This window comes from Salvelinus alpinus, chromosome 4 (assembly GCF_045679555.1).
Source record: "Salvelinus alpinus chromosome 4, SLU_Salpinus.1, whole genome shotgun sequence".
Classification (NCBI taxonomy): Eukaryota; Metazoa; Chordata; class Actinopteri; order Salmoniformes; family Salmonidae; genus Salvelinus; species Salvelinus alpinus.
In genome coordinates this window covers 78610162-78628814 of record NC_092089.1, presented here as the reverse complement: position 1 = coordinate 78628814, position 18653 = coordinate 78610162, and the positions used below count along the sequence as shown (strand labels likewise).

Genomic DNA, 18653 nt, shown 5'->3' with positions numbered 1-18653 from the left:
AGAAAGGGCCAATCAGTCGATTGGTCGCATATTACGCAGCCTTTCCTTTCGAAACCCTGCGTCTTGGGCAGAACAGCTCCCCTGGGCAGAATACGCTCACAACTCGCTTCCTTCGTCTGCTACCGGGCTATCTCCGTTTCAGAGTAGTCTTGGGTACCAGCCTCCTCTGTTCTCGTCCCAGCTCGCCGAGTCCAGCGTTCCCTCCGCTCAGGCTTTTGTCCAACGTTGTGAGCGCACCTGGAGGAGGGTCAGGTCTGCACTTTGCCGTTACAGGGCGCAGACTGTGAGAGCCGCCAATAAACGTAGGATTAAGAGTCCTAGGTATTGTCGCGGTCAGAGAGTGTGGCTTTCCACTCGTAACCTTCCCCTTACGACAGCTTCTCGCAAGTTGACTCCGCGGTTCATTGGTCCGTTCCGTGTCTCTCAGGTCGTCAATCCTGTCGCTGTGCGACTGCTTCTTCCGCGACATCTTCGTCGCGTCCACCCTGTCTTCCATGTCTCCTGTGTCAAGCCTTTTCTTCGCGCCCCCGTTCGTCTTCCCTCCCCCCCCCCCCGTCCTTGTCGAGGGCGCACCTATTTACAAGGTACGGAAGATCATGGACATGCGTTCTCGGGGACGTGGTCACCAGTACTTAGTGGATTGGGAGGGTTACGGTCCTGAGGAGAGGAGTTGGGTTCCATCTCGGGACGTGCTGGACCGTTCGTTGATTGATGATTTCCTCCGTTGCCGCCAGGGTTCCTCCTCGAGTGCGCCAGGAGGCGCTCGGTGAGTGGGGGGGTACTGTCATGTTTTGTCATTGATTATCATGTCTTGTCCCTGTGCTTCCCTTCTATTCGTTTCCCTCTGCTGGTCTTATTAGGTTCTTTCCCTCTTTCTATCCCTCTCTCTCCCCCTCCCTCTCTCCCTCTCTCGCTCTCTCTCTCTATCGTTCCGTTCCTGCTCCCAGCTGTTCCTCATTCTTCTAACTACCTCATTTACTCTTTCACACCTGTCCCCTATTTTGCCCTCTGATTAGAGTCCCTATTTCTCCCTCTGTTTTCCGCTTCTGTCCTTGTCGGATCCTTGTTTGATGTTTGCTGTTCTGTGTCCTTGTTCCGCCCTGTCGTGTTTTTGCCTTCTTCAGATGCTGCGTGTGAGCAGGTGTCTATGTCAGCTACGGCCTGTGCCTTCCCGAAGCGACCTGCAGTCTGTGGTCGCGTCTCCAGTCGTTCCTCTCTACTGACGAGAGGATTTCAGTTTTCCTGTTTTGGATTTACCTAAGATAATATCCAGGAGTATCGTTTTTGTTTAAGACTGGAATAAAGACTCTGTTTCTATTAAGTCGCTTTTGGGTCCTCATTCACCAGCATAACACAACATGTATTTTTTTGTAAAGTTTATGATGAGTTATTTGGTCAGATTAGGTGAGTGTCAGAAATATATCCGGAGATTCTGGGAAAAAGTTGCTACATTTTCACAATGTATAACCACGGTTTTCAGCTCAAAATATGCACATTTTCGAACAGAACATAAGTGTATTGTATAACCTGATGTTATAGGACTGTCATCTGATGAAGTTGGTCAAGGTTAGTGATTAATTTTTTTTTGCGATCGCTATCTTTGCGGTGAATGAATGCGGTTGTGTGTTTGGCTATTGTGGTAAGCTAATATAATGCTATATTGTGTTTTCGCTGTAAAACACTTAAAAAATCTGAAATATTGGCTGGATTCACAAGATGTTTATCTTTCATTTGCTGTACACCATGTATTTTTCATAAATGTTTTATGATGAGTATTTAGGTATTTCACGTTGCTCTCTGTAATTATTCTTGCTGCTTCGGTGCTATTTGTGATTGTAGCTGCAATGTAAAACTATGATTTATACCTCAAATATGCACATTTTCGAACAAAACATAGATTTATTGTATAACATGTTATAAGACTGTCATCTGATGAAGTTGTTTCTTGATTAGTGACTAATTATATCTCTATTTGGTCGGTTTTGTGATAGCTACCTATGCGGTAAAAAGAATTGTGAAAATATGCGGTTGAGTCTTTTGCTATTGTGGTTAGCTAATAGAAATACATATTGTGTTTTCGCTGTAAAACATTTTAAAAATCGGAAACGATGGCTGGATTCACAAGATGTGTATCTTTCATTTGCTGTATTGGACTTGTGATTTCATGATATTTATATGCTAGTATTTACTTGTGGCGCTATGCTAGGCTATGCTAGTCAGCTTTTTTACTGATGAGGATGCTCCCGGATCAGGGATGGTGATGAAGTAGAGGTTAACCTTTATGAACTGTTCCTAAGATCTGTGGTTCGTCAGTGTAAGTTGAGAGGGGTGTATCTTGGCTATAAAATATCTTTGTACTTTTCTGTAGTCACTTCTCAAAGGTTCATTAGAAATAGTGAATTGTTGAAAGTCAAATGCTATTGCAAAGCTCTTATTAAAAAAGATGTAGTTTAAGTATAACTCTGACTGGTGTATAGTTTGTAACTCTCCTCATTTGGTAAAGCAGAAATATGCCACCACAACACCACAACACTAAACAATACATTAATTGCACTATAATGGTGACAAACGGTGCCCACAAACTGATAGGGCCTACATAAAGCTGTCCCAAAAGCAAAGCTTTCTTTTGAGCAATCCTTACCACTGCTACACCTGGCTATCAGCGGAGCTTCGTCTGGCAGCGAAACAGTTCATTCAGCCTCATTTACTGCCTTTAAAAAAAACAAAGCTGAAATGGTGACTTGCTTAAACAAATGTGTTTTTTACTGACAATTGAGATGTACAAACTATGGCATAAGGGGACGACTAGCGGATAAGAGGCAATTTTTTTTAAACATTGTTTGCAAACTGATATCTGACAAATATTAATGCCAAAATAACATGCAAAACCAGCAACAACCCCCAAAAAACAGGTGGGACTCAAAAACAGGTGGGGCTCAGCACCACCTGCCCTGAATGACGTGTTGCCACCACTCCCATCTCCAATTACTCAAGCAAACAGCAAAATTACCTTTAAAAAAAGATTCAACAACATATCATGAAACAGCGGGGACTGTGAGGACACACACACACACAGACACACTTTAACACACACACTTTAACACACAAACACATACACACTTTAAAACACAAACACCCACACACACAGAGACACACTCTAACACACACATTATTTTTTAATTGTATTATTTTAGTTGTATTGTTTGTATATCATTGTATTTTAAATGTGTGTGACTGTCCTTGTCTATCAGTGTATCCGTGTTTTGTTACTGGTACACCTGCCCCAGCATCATCAGGCCTCAAAACGTGTTTCATACCAACTCTCTTGAAATCTTTACTGGGTATGTCTATTTTTTGCTGTGTGCATGTAGGCTGGTTTCTCATAAGCAGGGCTTTTTGTACTGTATATAGTATGCCTTGTTTTACTTTAATGATCAGCAGGCACCAATCGTTAGCCTGGTCCCAGATCTGTTTGTGCTGTATAGCTGTAGGAGATGGAAAGACAGCATAAACAGATCTGGGACCAGGCTAACCAAATGTAACTCTCTTGATTGTATAGCTGTCAACATAGGCTTTGTCTTCTATGTATTCCTCATTGAACAATATCCTGCTAGTTCTTCCATTTATTCCTCATGGAATAATATCATGTTACTTCTTCTATCTATTTCTCATTGAACAATATCCTTCTAGTTCTTCTATCTATTCCTCATTGAACAATATCATGATAGTTCTTCTATTTATTCCCCATTGAACAATATCATGATAGTTCTTCTATTTATTCCTCATTGAACAATATCATGATAGTTCTTCTATTTATTCCTCATTGAACAATATCATGCTAGTTCTTCTATTTATTCCTCATTGAACAATATCATGCTAGTTCTTCTATCTATTCCTCATTGAACAATGTCATGCTAGTTTCACCCAAGACTAGTATCATCCCTCCATCCACAGGTCTTCCAGAGAGAGTGTTTACATTTTACATTTACATTTAAGTCATTTAGCAGACGCTCTTATCCAGAGCGACTTACAAGTTGGTGCATTCACCTTATGATGTCCAGTGGAACAACCACTATACAATAGTGCATCTAACTCTAAGGGGGGAGGGGGGGGGGGTTAGAAGGATTACTTTATCCTATCCTAGGTATTCCTTAAAGAGGTGGTGTTTCAGGTGTCTCCGGAAGGTGGTGATTGACTCCGCTGACCTGGCGTCGTGAGGGAGTTTGTTCCACCATTGGGGTGCCAGAGCAGCGAACAGTTTTGACTGGGCTGAGCGGGAACTGTACTTCCTCAGAGGTAGGGAGGCGAGCAGGCCAGAGGTGGATGAACGCAGTGCCCTTGTTTGGGTGTAGGGCCTGATCAGAGCCTGAAGGTACGGAGGTGCCGTTCCCCTCACAGCTCCGTAGGCAAGCACCATGGTCTTGTAGCGGATGCGAGCTTCAACTGGAAGCCAGTGGAGAGAGCGGAGGAGCGGGGTGACGTGAGAGAACTTGGGAAGGTTGAACACCAGACGGGCTGCGGCGTTCTGGATGAGTTGTAGGGGTTTAATCGCACAGGCAGGGAGCCCAGCCAACAGCGAGTTGCAGTAATCCAGACGGGAGATGACAAGTGCCTGGATTAGGACCTGCGCCGCTTCCTGTGTGAGGCAGGGTCGTACTCTGCGAATGTTGTAGAGCATGAACCTACAGGAACGGGTCACCGCCTTGATGTTGGTTGAGAACGACAGGGTGTTGTCTACTAGTGTTCCTCTACTTTGTCTCAGGGATCTGCCCCGGTCTAGTCTTCCTGCTCTGTCTGTTCGGCCTGCGCTCCACCGTGGTGAGGGACGTCAAGGACTTGGTGACAGAGCTGGGGGATAAAGGCCTGCAGTGTCTGAATATCTACAGGGATTTATTGTATGGTATTATATTCTAAAAGGCCTGCAATACCTGAGAATCCACGGGGAAGCTGGTGGGAATAGACAGCAACAACACATTAATCATGGACTGAAAATGAACATTTAGTACCAATTATTTTCTTGTCATTTCATGTGATCTACCTTTCCTTAATATACGTAGTATACAGGGTTGGGGAGTAACTGATTACATGTAATCAGTTACATATAATCTGTTTACAAAAAACGAATCAGTTACGTTACCAGTGACAATATTGTAATCAGATTACAGATACTTTTGAAAAACTAGAGGATTACTTTTAAATTCAGAAAGGATTTTTCCGATATTTACTTTTTCATGATGAAACCTTTCTGTTTTCTCAATGACATTCAATTCAGCATGGAAAAAATGAGCACGTTTAAGTTTGTTGATGAATCCTTCTTGTCTTCTTCTAATGCTTCTGAAGGGGAAAGGAATTCAAAAGTAACTGAAAGTAATCACATTACATTACTGAGTTTGTGGAATCCAAAAGTTACGTTATTGATTACAATTTGATAGGTAACTAGTAATTGTAACAGATAACATTCAGAAAGTAACCTACCCAACCCTGGTAGTATATGATATGGTGACCTAACATCATTATATTGAGATGAGTGGAGTGAACCATACGCACAATAACATGACATCATGGTTTTAGTTGGTGAGTTCTTTCAACTTATTGCTTTGTTTTGGGAAATTACAGAACAATTTCAGTTGCACTGAGTCAAATCAAATGTTTGTTTGATTTTGACTATTAAATTACTTAAACTGTAAAGAGGACTCTCTCTCCCTCTACCACGCCTGCTGTCTCGAACTTTAAATGACCCTGCTGGTAATCTATGAATGTTTTGAAGAACAATCTGGCCTTAATGGCCATGTTCTATCTCCACTTGGCACAGCCAGAAGAGGACTGGCCACCCCTCAGAGCCTGGTTCCTCTCTAGGTGTATTCCTAGGTTTCTGCCTTTCTAATGAGTTTTTCCTAGCCACTGTGCTTCTACATCTGCATTGCTTGTTGTTTGGGGTTTTAGGATGGGATTCTGTATAACCACTTTGTGACAACTGCTAACGTAAAAAGGGCTTTATAAATACATTTGATTTGATCTTAATGTAGCCTACACTAAACTGTCCATCAAGCATTTATTAATAATTTGGTGGGTGCTTATATTTGTCCTATTTCACAATTAGAAATGTTTTTTTTTGCATATCCCAACTCCCCCTGTAACACCCTTGGATAATGGGGTCACGGCCAGCGACCCTGAAGCAATTAGCATTCAGTGTCTTGCTCAAGGGCACATCAACAGTTTTTTTCACCTTGTCGGCTCTGGGATTTAAATTAGCAACCTTTTGATAACTGGCCCAACACTCTAACCGCTAGGATTCCTGCCGCATAGGTTCAACTGTCTCAAACACATTATTGATAATGTTAGTCCAGGTAAGAGATTAGAAGACAGATTTTTTTATAAATGGATCAGAGAGCTTTGTCAACCTAGTCCCTAATTAGGTACTGTATTAGCCTAATAAAGTGAACAGGAGCTAAAGGGTTCTTATGGACTCATTCCTTATAGTATGATCAATTTGAAACCAATTATATTCTATACCTTTCATCGTACCCACACACGCACATATAGCCCAAAGGCCGGCAGATGGCTATATTGAGCTGGTATTAATGCTTTCATTTTACCGTCCAAACGCATTGAATGCAGCCGGCAAACACTCGTATCCCCGTGGACCGATTCAACCTAAAACATTCTCCACGCGGACTGTAAAAGCGTCGATTTCCTCCTTAACTAGATTTAATGTCTGAAAATATGAATACTTTCTTCCTGAAACTCAATTTTCCACCACCTGGATGCAATATGCAACATTTAGTTGTGGAAAATGGTGTTTCATAAATAAAGTACGCATATTTTCCCCCTTCTTGCCATTAAATCTAGTTATGGAGGAAATCGATGCATTTGCAGCCTGAATGGAGAATGTTTTAGGTACAAACCGGTCCACGGGGTATGATTGTATTTTCGGCTGCATACAATGCATTGGACGGTATGATGGAAAAGACTCAATCAATATCTCCATCTGCCGGCCTTTGGGCTAACACACACACACAGTTTGATGCTGGAGCAGGCCTTATGATTCTGATAATATAAGTCCAGACTGTTCTGATGTAGCCTGTGTATAGGAATTCATATTTTTTTCCTTCCCATATTATGACCCCGTCCTTCTCGTTTAATATGTATGCGCAAATGATGCGCAGCGTAGAAGTTCTCATTAGCGAAATCTGACACTGGCTGTAACCACACGTCGCAAGTCCGGGGTTTTCGTAGCAGCTGGATGGCTAGCTGTCTAGCCTGGCATCTGGAAGCTGTGACATTGAAGAGGAGGGAAGACAGCATTGAAGAAAAGGTGCCACATCGAGGATTTACTAGCGATCTAATTACACTATTATCAAAGCTAGCTATGCTACCGGCATTTTGATGAACACAGCTACCGTTAGTTAACTACCACGCATATTTTGTGTGACCGCGAACGTGAGTTGCGTCTGAAAACAAACTTCCAGGACCAAACTAACATTTTCTCATGACAGCAATATCAACATAGCATGACTACTACTAGCCTAGGCCCTAGCACTCCCCCGCCGGTTAAACGTCCCGGTAGACAGCTGTCACCCGGAACATTCCTTGGGTAAAACGTCTGGACGGTCCGTGTATATACCAATAGTTACCACCCGTAGCTAAATATATATTGGTGAGAATGGATTCCTCCTCGAGCTTCGGGAGTGACGAGCAGTGCTTGGCAATATCCTTTTGAAAGTCTGCCATTTTTTTGTTTTGCTTTTTTAAAACTAGGTAGCTGTTAGCATGCTAACATAGCTATAGGTTTTTAGTTCGCTAAGTTATCCAGCTAAATTAACTGTTTAGGTTTGGTTGCATTTGATATTTTTAATAATATTGTCTTGCAGGTCAAACATTTTGTTGTTTACTCTGAATATTTCAGCTGATTAGTGTTTTTCTCAATCTGACACTGAAATAATGATCCATGCTTTACTAGCAGGGTTGATTTAATACTAATGTCTTTCCAAGAAAGCCTTTGGTCAACTGACCAAGACCATACGGAGAGCACACATTACACCGGTTTTTAATTCTCTGTTTGTTTTCTGTGTGTTTTAGAATAGATTTGGAAAGTTTTAGAATTTATTTAGAAACTATTATTTTATTAGTCTTTAAATCACTTCACGATCGTGCACCCCAATACATGACAGACATGCTTTTAAGGAATGTACCCAGTAGGTCCCCCAGTTCCTCTGGCACTGGCCTTTTAACTATCCCAAATCCTAGGACCAAGAGGCAGACTTTAGTTACTATGCCCTCAGCCTCTGGAACAGCCTGCCAGAGAACCTGAGCTTTTAAACTGTGAAATTGTTGTCATTTTTTAAAATAGATCTTTAACCCATTTTTATCTTTGTTTTTCAACAGGGTGCTCTTAGTCTTTTAGTCATTCAGTTATTTTAGATAATTAATGTTTTGTATATATGATTTTATTACATTTCAGCTTTTTTAAATTTATTTTTTACCATGGATTAGTCTCTACAGTCCTTGTTCTCTGCTTTTACTGTTTGAACTTCCATGGTTGTTATAGATAGATTGCTTGTCTCGTGGCCTTTTTGTTTTTATTAATTTACCTGTGAAGTGCATTGCGTTGCATCCATGTCTGAAATGTGCTATATAATTAAAGTTTGATTTGTTAACCCACTAAGCCTAGTTAGCTAGCTAGGAATATTCTGTCCGTAGAATTATAATACAAAATAGAATTGAATAGGATCTCTATGGCTCTGTCCAGCTGTGCATGCCTTGGAATCGCAACAGCCTACAAACTCTACTTGCTTTTTGGTTCAGTTTCCAAAACAATGTAACCAAATAACCAGTTACTTGGTCCATACAGTATATGGTCATGATGACTTACTGTTTGTAGGTTGTGCAACTGCACTAACGAGCTTAACAATTTTTTCTCTCAATAATACCACATAAGCCTTATACACGTCTTCCATTGTTATTAACGTATAGCTCCATTTTAAGTATTTCACAACAACCTTGAATAGACAACAGTCTGGAATAGCTAGTGTGGTTAAATATTTGTTGACCAAATCATAGCAAATATTCTGGTCACTCAGCCTATTTGTAGTTTCATCTTCAAGTTCTAGCCTGCCCTAGTGTGTGTCCCAGCCCTCTCATCATTGCTGCTGGTTCCTTAATAGTGATGCTCAAACTGTAAGAGGACAGGAGGTAAGGCTTTCCGGTCAGAAGGAGCCCAGGCTACTGTCACTGATTGAGTTCTCTGGGGAGTTTATGTAAGTACTAACATAAGAGAACTCAGTGTCTGAAAATGTATGTTCATTCATATCTGCCTTTCTCACCCATACTGGGTCATAATGATGAGTTGTACTCAAGTGGTCAGGTTTATTTCTGTCAAGCAGTGGTGTACAATTTGAGATGAAACATTGCATTGCAAAACCTTTTCCTGTCCGACTGCTACTTGCAAGACATTTTTGCTTGTGTGGACCATCTGTACAAGACTATGCAGAAAGACCATACCAATGTTTGCCATGGTGTTCTGTAGTCTACCTTGAATTACAAGGTTCCGCAGTGCCCTGGCTGTGTCCTGATGGGATTTCACTGCCAAATGCATGCAGGCCAATTATTACAAACCTCAGATCGCCTAGTGGTTTTCATGTCAGAATCTCATGTTGACGCAGTCAGCTGCCAAAGTGGCTTTTTCTGCAATCAGATGTTTTTATATATTGTTTTGATATCTGGGCACGGACCCCCTGCAGTACCTCCCCACTTTGAGAAGCACGGGTTAACAGCACCACTCTAGGCTTTATCTGACAGCCAGCAGATGAGGAGATTCTCAGTCATCAGCTCTGAACATGGTTGCTTGTTTGATGTTTTTGTTTAGTGCGTGATAATACTCAGGACCATTTCAGCTGGTGTGTGTGTGCAGTATAGAGACAGAGGTTAGCCCCAGTGCCAGCCATCACGCTGCCTATTATGTCTGTATCCCACCACCACTCTAATGAGACTCACATGAGAGCGCACACAAACTCCGTGGTCGACTACCTAAATGCATTAGAACTATGTACACACTGAGCCAAGGCACTTAACCCCCCACAAAAACAGTGTGGCAGCCCCCTGCTCCAACCTCTATGTATCTAACAGCCCCCTGCTCCAACCTCTGTATCTAACAGCCCCCTGCTCCAACCTCTATGTATCTAACAGCCCCCTGCTCCAACCTCTGTATCTAACAGCCCCCTGCTCCAACCTGTATATGTACGTTGCATTCTGAAAATATTCAGACCCCTTGACTTTTTCAGCATTTTGTTATGTTACAGCCTTATTCAAAAATCTATTAAATGTCTTTTCCCCTCAATCTACACACACTATCCCATAATGACAAAGCAAAAACATTTCTTTTTTGTTGCAAATTGATAAAAAAAGAATAACTATCACATTTATATAAGTATTCAGACCCTTTACTCCGTACTTTGTTGAAGTACCTTTGGCAGTGATCACAGCCTTGTCTTCTTGGGTATGATGCTACAAGCTTGGAACACCTGTATTTGGGTAAGTTTCTCCCATTCTTCTCTACAGATCCTCTCAAGCTCTGTCAGGTTGGATGGGGAGCATCACTGCACAGCTATTTTCAGGTCTCTCTAGAGATGTTCGATTGGGTTCAAGTCCGGGCTCTGGCTGGGCCACTCGGACATTCAGAGACTTGTCCCGATGCCACTCCTGCGTTGTCTTGGCTGTGTGCTTAGGGTCGTTGTCCTGTTGGAAGGTGAACCTTCGCCCCAGTCTGACGTCCTGAGCGCTCTGGAGCAGGTTTTCATTAAGGATCTCTCTGTACTTTGCTCCGTTCATCTTTCCCTCGATCCTGACTAGTCTATTAGCCCCTGCTGCAGAAAAACATCCTCACATCATGATGCTGCCACTACCATGCTTCACCATAGGGATGGGGCCAGGTTTCCTCCAGACGTGACGCTTGGCATTGAGGCCAAAGAGTTTAATCTTGGTTTCATCAGACCAGAGAATGTTGTTTCTCATGGTCTGAGAGTCCTTTAGGTGCCTTTTGGCAAACTCCAAGCGTGCTGTCATGTGCCTTTTGAGGAGTGGCTTCCATCTGGCCACTCTACCATAAAGGCCTGATTGGTGCTGCAGAGATGGTTGTCCTTCTGGATGGTTCTCCCATCTCCACAGAGGAACTCCGGAGCTCTGTCAGAGCCAGCTGTTGGAAGAGTTTTGGTGGTTCCAAACTTCTTCCATTTAAGAATGAGGTAGTCCACTGTGTTCTTGGGGACATTCAATGCGGAAGACATTTTTTTGGTACGCTTCCCCAGATCTGTGCTTCGACACAATCCTGTCTCAGAGTTCCACGGACAATCCTTCGACCTCATTGCATGGTATTTGCTCTGATATGCACTGGCAACTGTGGGACCTTATATAGACAGGTGTGTGCCTTTCCAAATCATGTCCAATCAATTGAATGTACCACAGGGGGATTCTAATGAAGCTGTAAAAACATCTCTAGGATGATCAATGGAACAGGATGCACTTGAGCTCAATTTTGAATCTCATAGCAAAGGGTCTGAATACTTATGTAAATAAATCATGTATTTCTGTTTTTTTTAAATGAGAAAAAACGGTTTTCGATGTGTCATTATGGGGTATAGTGTTTAGATTGAGAAAAAATATTGAATCAATTTTAAAATAAGGCTGTAATGTAACAAAATGTGGAATAAGTCAAGGGGTCTGAATACTTTCCGAATGCACTGTATGTGTGTCTTTCGGAGGTTGGGATGAAGAGGAAGTCACATTTCGGTTGGACATTGTGTACAATTGGTGAATAAAGTGAACTTAATCTAAGCCCTGCTCTAGTCTGAGTAGTAGGCCTATGCTATGCTCTCATAGGCTGAGATTTATTATTTATTTATCTAGGCAGGTCAGTTAAGAACAAATTCTTATTTACAATGACAGCCTACCCCGGTCAATCTCGGACGACGCTGTGCCAATTGTGCGCCGCCCTATGGGACTCGCAATCACGGCCGGATGTGATACAGCCTTGATTCGAACCAGGGACTGTAGGGTTGCCTCTTGGACTGAGATGCAGTGCCTTAGACCGCTCATAAATTAGTGATTACCAGGAGAGGTACCAGGAGGGGAAGATGTCAGGCATGTGTACTTCCAATGGCAAATGAGTTTTCAATTATGTTATGTCACTCTAGAGCTGGGACGATAAACTGAAAACTATCGACACGATCACTTATTGCAGGCATTTTGTTTATCGTTCATTATGATAACGTTAAGTAGTCTATACTAGCCTATAAGTTTTGAAATTAAATAAGTTATGGGTGATCGTTAATGGGACAATTGATGGCTACAACCATCAAACTAGTAGTAGCTTAAAGGATAATAAAAAACTGTGGTAGACATCCATGTTATGATCGTATCGTTCTATTTATCGTTATCGCATCAATTCATGGAATTTATCGCAATATGGATTTTTGTTCATATCGCCCAGTTCTGTCACACATTGAATTGATCGTTTTTTGCTGGGAAAATGGAGGGACAGAGCTTGCCATGGTATTAGTAGGCCTAGGCCTACTTGTTGATGATAGATGGAGCCTATTAGGCCTATATATAATGACAAGGGACATTTTAGGGGTGTTTTGGAAGAGAAGTTGGGTATACTACTTACGGTGCCATCTACAGCTAACGTAAACTCGTACATCGCCTTGGTCCGTACAATTGCCCTTATTTTAGCGCTCCAAAAACGTAATACTTCCAGATCAACTGTAATGTCAATACCATTGTAAAGCACAATTTATCCCCTTTCCAACAGAATCAATTACATGACCTAAACGCTGCCCGTTTCTACATAATTCAAGCAGGCAATGAGCCCCGTCGGGTCTTTTTAAAAATGGCGGGTGGGGAAGCGAAACTAATGCGTGATAGTGAGAAGGAGAGATGTTGTGTGGGAAAATTGCTTTTTTTCACTCGATCTGTCCAACTTATCACCTTATCGCCTCTAAAATGTAAATAAAACACTATAAAGAGTTTATATAATGTGTGAGAACATACCTATTTGAAGGTTTGTGTCGAATTTGAATCGGGTTTTTAGGGCGGTGATAAAGTGATCTTAGAAGTAAACAGTGGCTTTGAGAATGATGATCGCATGCAATAATGACGCAAAAAATGATTAGGTATCCCCCTTAGCCCCGTCACTGTCCATTTCTTGTTTTTAAACTATGAGAGAAGTGCTACACCTGGTGGAGAGAGATTGGAAGACAGAAATAGTTGCTTTATGCGTGCTGTACGTTACGACATGACACGTCACGATGTAACGGAGGGTCCGTTTTTTCAACTTTTCTCCAATACTATAGAGCCATTACCATGTCAATCAACGCTTGAATAGAAACCTAGTTCACACCCCCGATTTTGAAGTCAACACAGTCGCTACAGTCCCATTAGTTTTCTTTGTAGCCTCATTTGACTGTTGCTTTTGCGCACATTTGTACGGAATGGGGTGAGTTTACGCTAGCCTATTTGGAACAGAGTGTCCTGACCTGACACATTCAGACAAGCAGCCAGGGTTGCATCATGTTCCACTTCTCCACAGTAATCACATATCTTGTTAAGAGTTGAAAGGACATGTTCTGACGCCCTGCCTGCTGCTGTACAGTCATTGGTAGGGAGTGAGACTTGACCTACATTAACCCTCATCACAGCTCAGACAGACGCTCCATTTGATTTGGATAAAAGCTTAGGCCTTGTGATCATTTCATATGAGGCTCTCATTTATTTGAATGTCTTGCATGGATTTCGGTTGGAATCGACTTCAGTTCACTGATGCTTTGGCTGTTGCATTGCAATCATCAGGGAGAGAAATATGACCCTACATTAACCCACACATCACAGCTCTGAAGCTCTAACATAAATACCTCATCATTTACTTTTCATTGCGCTTGCTTTTGAATATCTTGCATCATGAAACGGCAACTGTTTGGGCTAAGTTACATAAGTTCTGTTTACGTTTATTTTTGTTGCACTTAAATGTTTTAGGGAAGTCTGTAAAATCACTATGACAACACCTCTCTTGCTCACTATACTGCATGAGGTTTTATGCAAATGAGATGAAATTAAACTTCCTATCTGAAGACCAACCATGTAGGGTGCTGTATTCAAAGATAATTTCCTCCTCTCCCTCCAGGTTAGGTGTTTTGGCTAACCCTGATACTGTTGTGTCCTGTCCAGTACATCAGTTGTCCATACCCATCAACAGTCATTTTCAGATTGTGCGAGGTAAGTGACCACTAGGTCTAAATTCACCTTTTAAATTCCATGTATGCCTACCATTTAGTTTTTGATGTAACTAGGCTAAATGTTTGGGAAGTGTTATTGAATGGTACCATTGTTTGCAGTGCATGCTAAGGAAATGTTTTTGAACTGCTGATTGTGATGCAGAGCCCCTCTCTTCTAAAGCCTGCAGGCATTTAAACTTGACATTCCTTAACGCCCTACCATGGTAGCAGTATTAACTCAAGGTTATTGCTTGTCGTAGTGGAACAAGTCCAAGGTGCGTTCTTTACGATGGCCAGACATTTGAAAGTCAACAGCTAGTAGCAAGAGCCTATTGACACCTGTTGTCATAACATATTCCCTCTTCCCCACAGACCTTTGAGCCTCACGTTTACAACTCTTTAACTTTCTCTTTTTAACTGCTTTATTTCAGAGGTCGAAGAAGCGCTGCTCATTGACTTGCCATCAAAAGGTAAGTAAGACTTTTCTCCTCAACCTTCCGTTTTTTTAAATGGTCATCCACCTTGATAGGTATTATTTCTAGTGGAGGTTTGCTATAAGCAATTCAGCATCATTGTGTTGTTGTTTCTACCTTATTATAGGAGCTTATGTGCAACATCAGTGTTGTGGCAACAGTACTACAATAAAAACATGACAATCGGTTGTAACAGAGCTCTTCATCCAATTTGGTTACATTTTTAGTGCATGCCATTCATGTCCTGAGCTCCATGCCTGGTTGTCTCTGCAGATTTATTTAGTTGCAAAAGTTGGTCATGAGTTGCCTGTGGCGATGGGACAACCTGCACTCTGTTGAAATAGCTCACTGTTGGCAAATCACTGTCTACCTCATTTTGTGCGGAGTTGGTAGAAATGCAAGTGGACATGGGTAGTGTCTCCATGGTTGTGGTGAGCGAGTAAATGGTATATTTGTATAGGCTAAGTTGTGGTAAATGTAACAACGTATCCTGTCATGTGTTGTCTGCCTGCCCCTCCTGCCCTGTCACTCTATACCCAGCAATAATTGCCCCTTAGGAATAAATTGTGTATTGAATTGAATGAGTCTGTGGTAGCCATAAGGGGAGTCAATGGTGGATGTGTGTTTCTCCCTGCCCCTCCAGCTTGCATTAGGATACGGGTCAGAGGGGAGAAAGCCCTGGAGCTGATTCTGGAGCTCCAGGATGATGAGCGCAGCCAGTCCTTCTTCTCCCAGTTGAAGAGAGCCAAGCAGCAAGGTGAGCCAGTCGTTCTCTCGCCCTCGCTCTTTCTCTCTTTTTCTCTTTCTCTTTTCATTCTGTCTTTCGCGCTCTCAGTCTCTCGCTGTCTCGCGCTCTCAGTCTCTCGCTGTCTCGCGCTCTCAGTCTCTCGCTGTCTCGCGCTCTCAGTCTCTCGCTGTCTCGCGCTCTCAGTCTCTCGCTGTCTCGCGCTCTCAGTCTCTCGCTGTCTCGCGCTCTCAGTCTCTCGCTGTCTCGCGCTTTCAGTCTCTCGCTGTCTCGCGCTCTCGCTGTCTCGCGCTCTCAGTCTCTCGCTGTCTCGCGCTCTCTGTCTCTCTCGCTCTCTGTCTCTCGCGCTCTCTGTCTCTCGCGCTCTCCGTCTCTCGCTGTCTCGCGCTCTCCGTCTCTCGCTGTCTCGCGCTCTCCGTCTCTCGCTGTCTCGCGCTCTGTCTCTCGCTGTCTCGCGCTCTGTCTCTCGCTGTCTCGCGCTCTGTCTCTCGCTGTCTCGCGCTCTGTCTCTCGCTGTCTCGCGCTCTCTGTCTCTCGCTGTCTCGCGCTCTGTCTCTCGCTGTCTCGCGCTCTGTCTCTCGCTGTCTCGCGCTCTGTCTCTCGCTGTCTCGCGCTCTGTCTCTCGCTGTCTCGCGCTCTGTCTCTCGCTGTCTCGCGCTCTGTCTCTCGCTGTCTCGCGCTCTCAGTCTCTCGCTGTCTCGCGCTCTCAGTCTCTCGTAGGCTCACGCTCTCAGTCTCTCGTAGGCTCACGCTCTCTCTCTTGCTTCTCTCTTTCTCTGACTATCTCTGCTCAACACTACTGTACCCTACAGACGTCCTTACTCACTAGTGCATGTATTATTCATGAACTCATCCAACATGTATTTATTTCCCCAGGGTGACTGACTTCCACTCCTTAGTAGTTTCCCCCTACGTCCTCTTCTCTCACGTTTCACCTATGTCTACCTGTTACATTCCTCAGCTATGTTTACGGTCAGATGCCCCTTTCAAGGTGGCAGTGCCACAGTACCTACTGGTACGTCCTATCTCTGACGTTGAGTTACCAGAGCCACAGGTGATAATCTCCTGTAGCTGTGTCTTTTGATTTAGTTTTGACTGTGGTTGATGTGGATTGTGGCTTATCTAAATGAGATTACTCGTATCAAATTAATATTGGTGTCCACTGTCTTCATATAATATGCCACAGTTAAAAGACTGGCAGGGCTCTACGCTGACTTTTTTTACAAGGTGCATGTGTGCGTGTATGTTGAAAAATGTAGGCACACACAAAGACATTTAGGAGCACAATTAAAAATATGAACGGTATTATAGATAGAATCCTTCATTCTTCTAAGCGCACTGGTGCTCCTAAATTAACATTCCAGGTTAAACAACAAAATATTTAGGCGCATAAGCGAGTAAAATGGTCTCACTGTAGAGCCCTGACTGTGTCCCATCACTACTCTGTTATAGATGCATTGTATATAGACTAATGTTTCACCCCCCCCCAAAAGTGCTAAAAATATAGAAAATCCATTACATTTCTTAATGATTATGACCTCATTTACAACACCCACTCCTGGAATATTGAAAGGAATAGGCTACCTATTTTAAATATAGGTCCCCAAGCAGTTTGGCTTGATTGGGGACAGTAACAGTTTTTGAAATGTCGAACCGTTGCCTTGGCATCGCTGGTTAATGATTGAGACAGTGTAACCCCATTACCACAGGCTGAGGCTGCTTCCCAAATGGCACCCTATTTCCTATGTCCCTGGTCAAAAGTAGTGCACTTTATAGGGAATAGGGTGCCATTTGGGACACAACCTCTTTCTCTCTAACAGCCTTGTTGTGCTGGGTGTTGCCTCATTTCCCTAACATTTTATCTCTAGTAGTATTTGTATTGTGAAAGGTCAATAGAAACAAGATGGAGGTGTATAGAACAATGGGTGTGATCCTTCGAAGGGAGTGTTGTAGTGCTATTGTCATTGTATTGCATTTCTCTTTAGCTCTGCAAAAAACAACCTATATTTACTGTAATCTATGAGATCATTCTTGGCACTCGTATTAGGTTGCTATACACATTTGCAGTTTGCAACGTGTAGAGAAATGCTGTCTCATGTAACTCACAGAGTAGCTCTGTCTCTTGATTGAGTGATCCAGCGCTGCCAACTTTTCCACAGTCGAGTCCAAAAGCACGCAAATCAAAGCGATGGATCCTATCATGCCGGCTCCCTGCAAAGTCTCTGCCCCAGTCCCACCCATCCCTCCTCAGAGAGGGATCCACAAAGCTGTCAACTCTCACACCAAGCCCACCGGCATACCGCCACCGCCTCCCAACCTCAACAACAGCTCTTCAGCCAACCAGACCGGCACAGGTATGGATACATGGATAATATTGGTCAAATTGAATGAAGAAATTAAAATTGATTGCATTTTATAGAGAGCTTTTCCAGATTCTCAAAGCTCTTGACATTGTATGGAGAAACTTAACCTTATCCAGAACCAATGTCCAACACCCAGCTGGGTGATGCTACTGCAGCCATTTTGCACCAGATAGTTACCAGACATCAGCACACATTACAGTCAAGAGGTCAGGTGTGAATCCTAGACACTTGTTGCATATGACGGTTGAATGATACAGTGAATGTCACAAGGTTTCTCACATATGAATCTCTCCTCTGTCTCAGCTGACAGACAGGACCCAGCTCTTTCTCTGGCCATAGACTTTGGCTTCGAGGACAACTTCAATCATTCCCTCAAAGTGGAGGAGAAGAAGAACCAGCAGAATGGCATCGGGCCCCCCCGGGAAGCTCCTCCAGTTCCCCCTCTGCCTCCCCGTAAAGGCTCCTACACTCCCTCCAATCCTCTCCCACCCACGCCCATCCCCCCTTCCAAAGACAGAGTTTCGTCCATACAGGCTAAAGATGCCGCCTTCATCACGCCTGCCAAAACAGAGTGAGTGTTACCAGTAGGACCGTCCCATAGTAATTAGCATTTTGATAAAAGTCACCTTGTCCTAGAGAGATTTACATGGTTATCAAAACGTCACACCAGGTTAAGCCTAAACGAAATATAGCCCTTATTTTAAGTGTTTATCAAATCCCCTATGGGAAAAATGAATAGAAAAACTAATGGAACCATTTCCTTGTTTGACCGCTAGGTTTTATGGGTATTATGACACCTTCACTGTGG

At 43.0% G+C, this 18653-nt stretch overlaps 1 protein-coding gene across 3 annotated transcripts in view; it reads left to right on the top strand.

Moving 5' to 3' along the window:
- Positions 1-7054: 7054 nt before the first annotated feature.
- Positions 7055-18653, top strand: part of LOC139574493 (inositol polyphosphate 5-phosphatase OCRL-like) — a 33958-nt gene continuing 22359 nt past the window's right edge. For 2 of the 3 annotated variants that reach the window (XM_071399138.1, XM_071399137.1), the window contains exons 1-5: positions 9279-14265; positions 14696-14734; positions 15381-15494; positions 17642-17836; positions 18149-18416. In XM_071399138.1, coding sequence (XP_071255239.1) covers positions 14076-14265; positions 14696-14734; positions 15381-15494; positions 17642-17836; positions 18149-18416 — 806 coding nt within the window. In that variant the 5' untranslated portion in view covers positions 9279-14075. Of the gene's footprint in view, positions 9258-9278; positions 14266-14695; positions 14735-15380; positions 15495-17641; positions 17837-18148; positions 18417-18653 lie in introns of those variants that run through there. The other variant, XM_071399139.1, reaches the window with a different exon arrangement.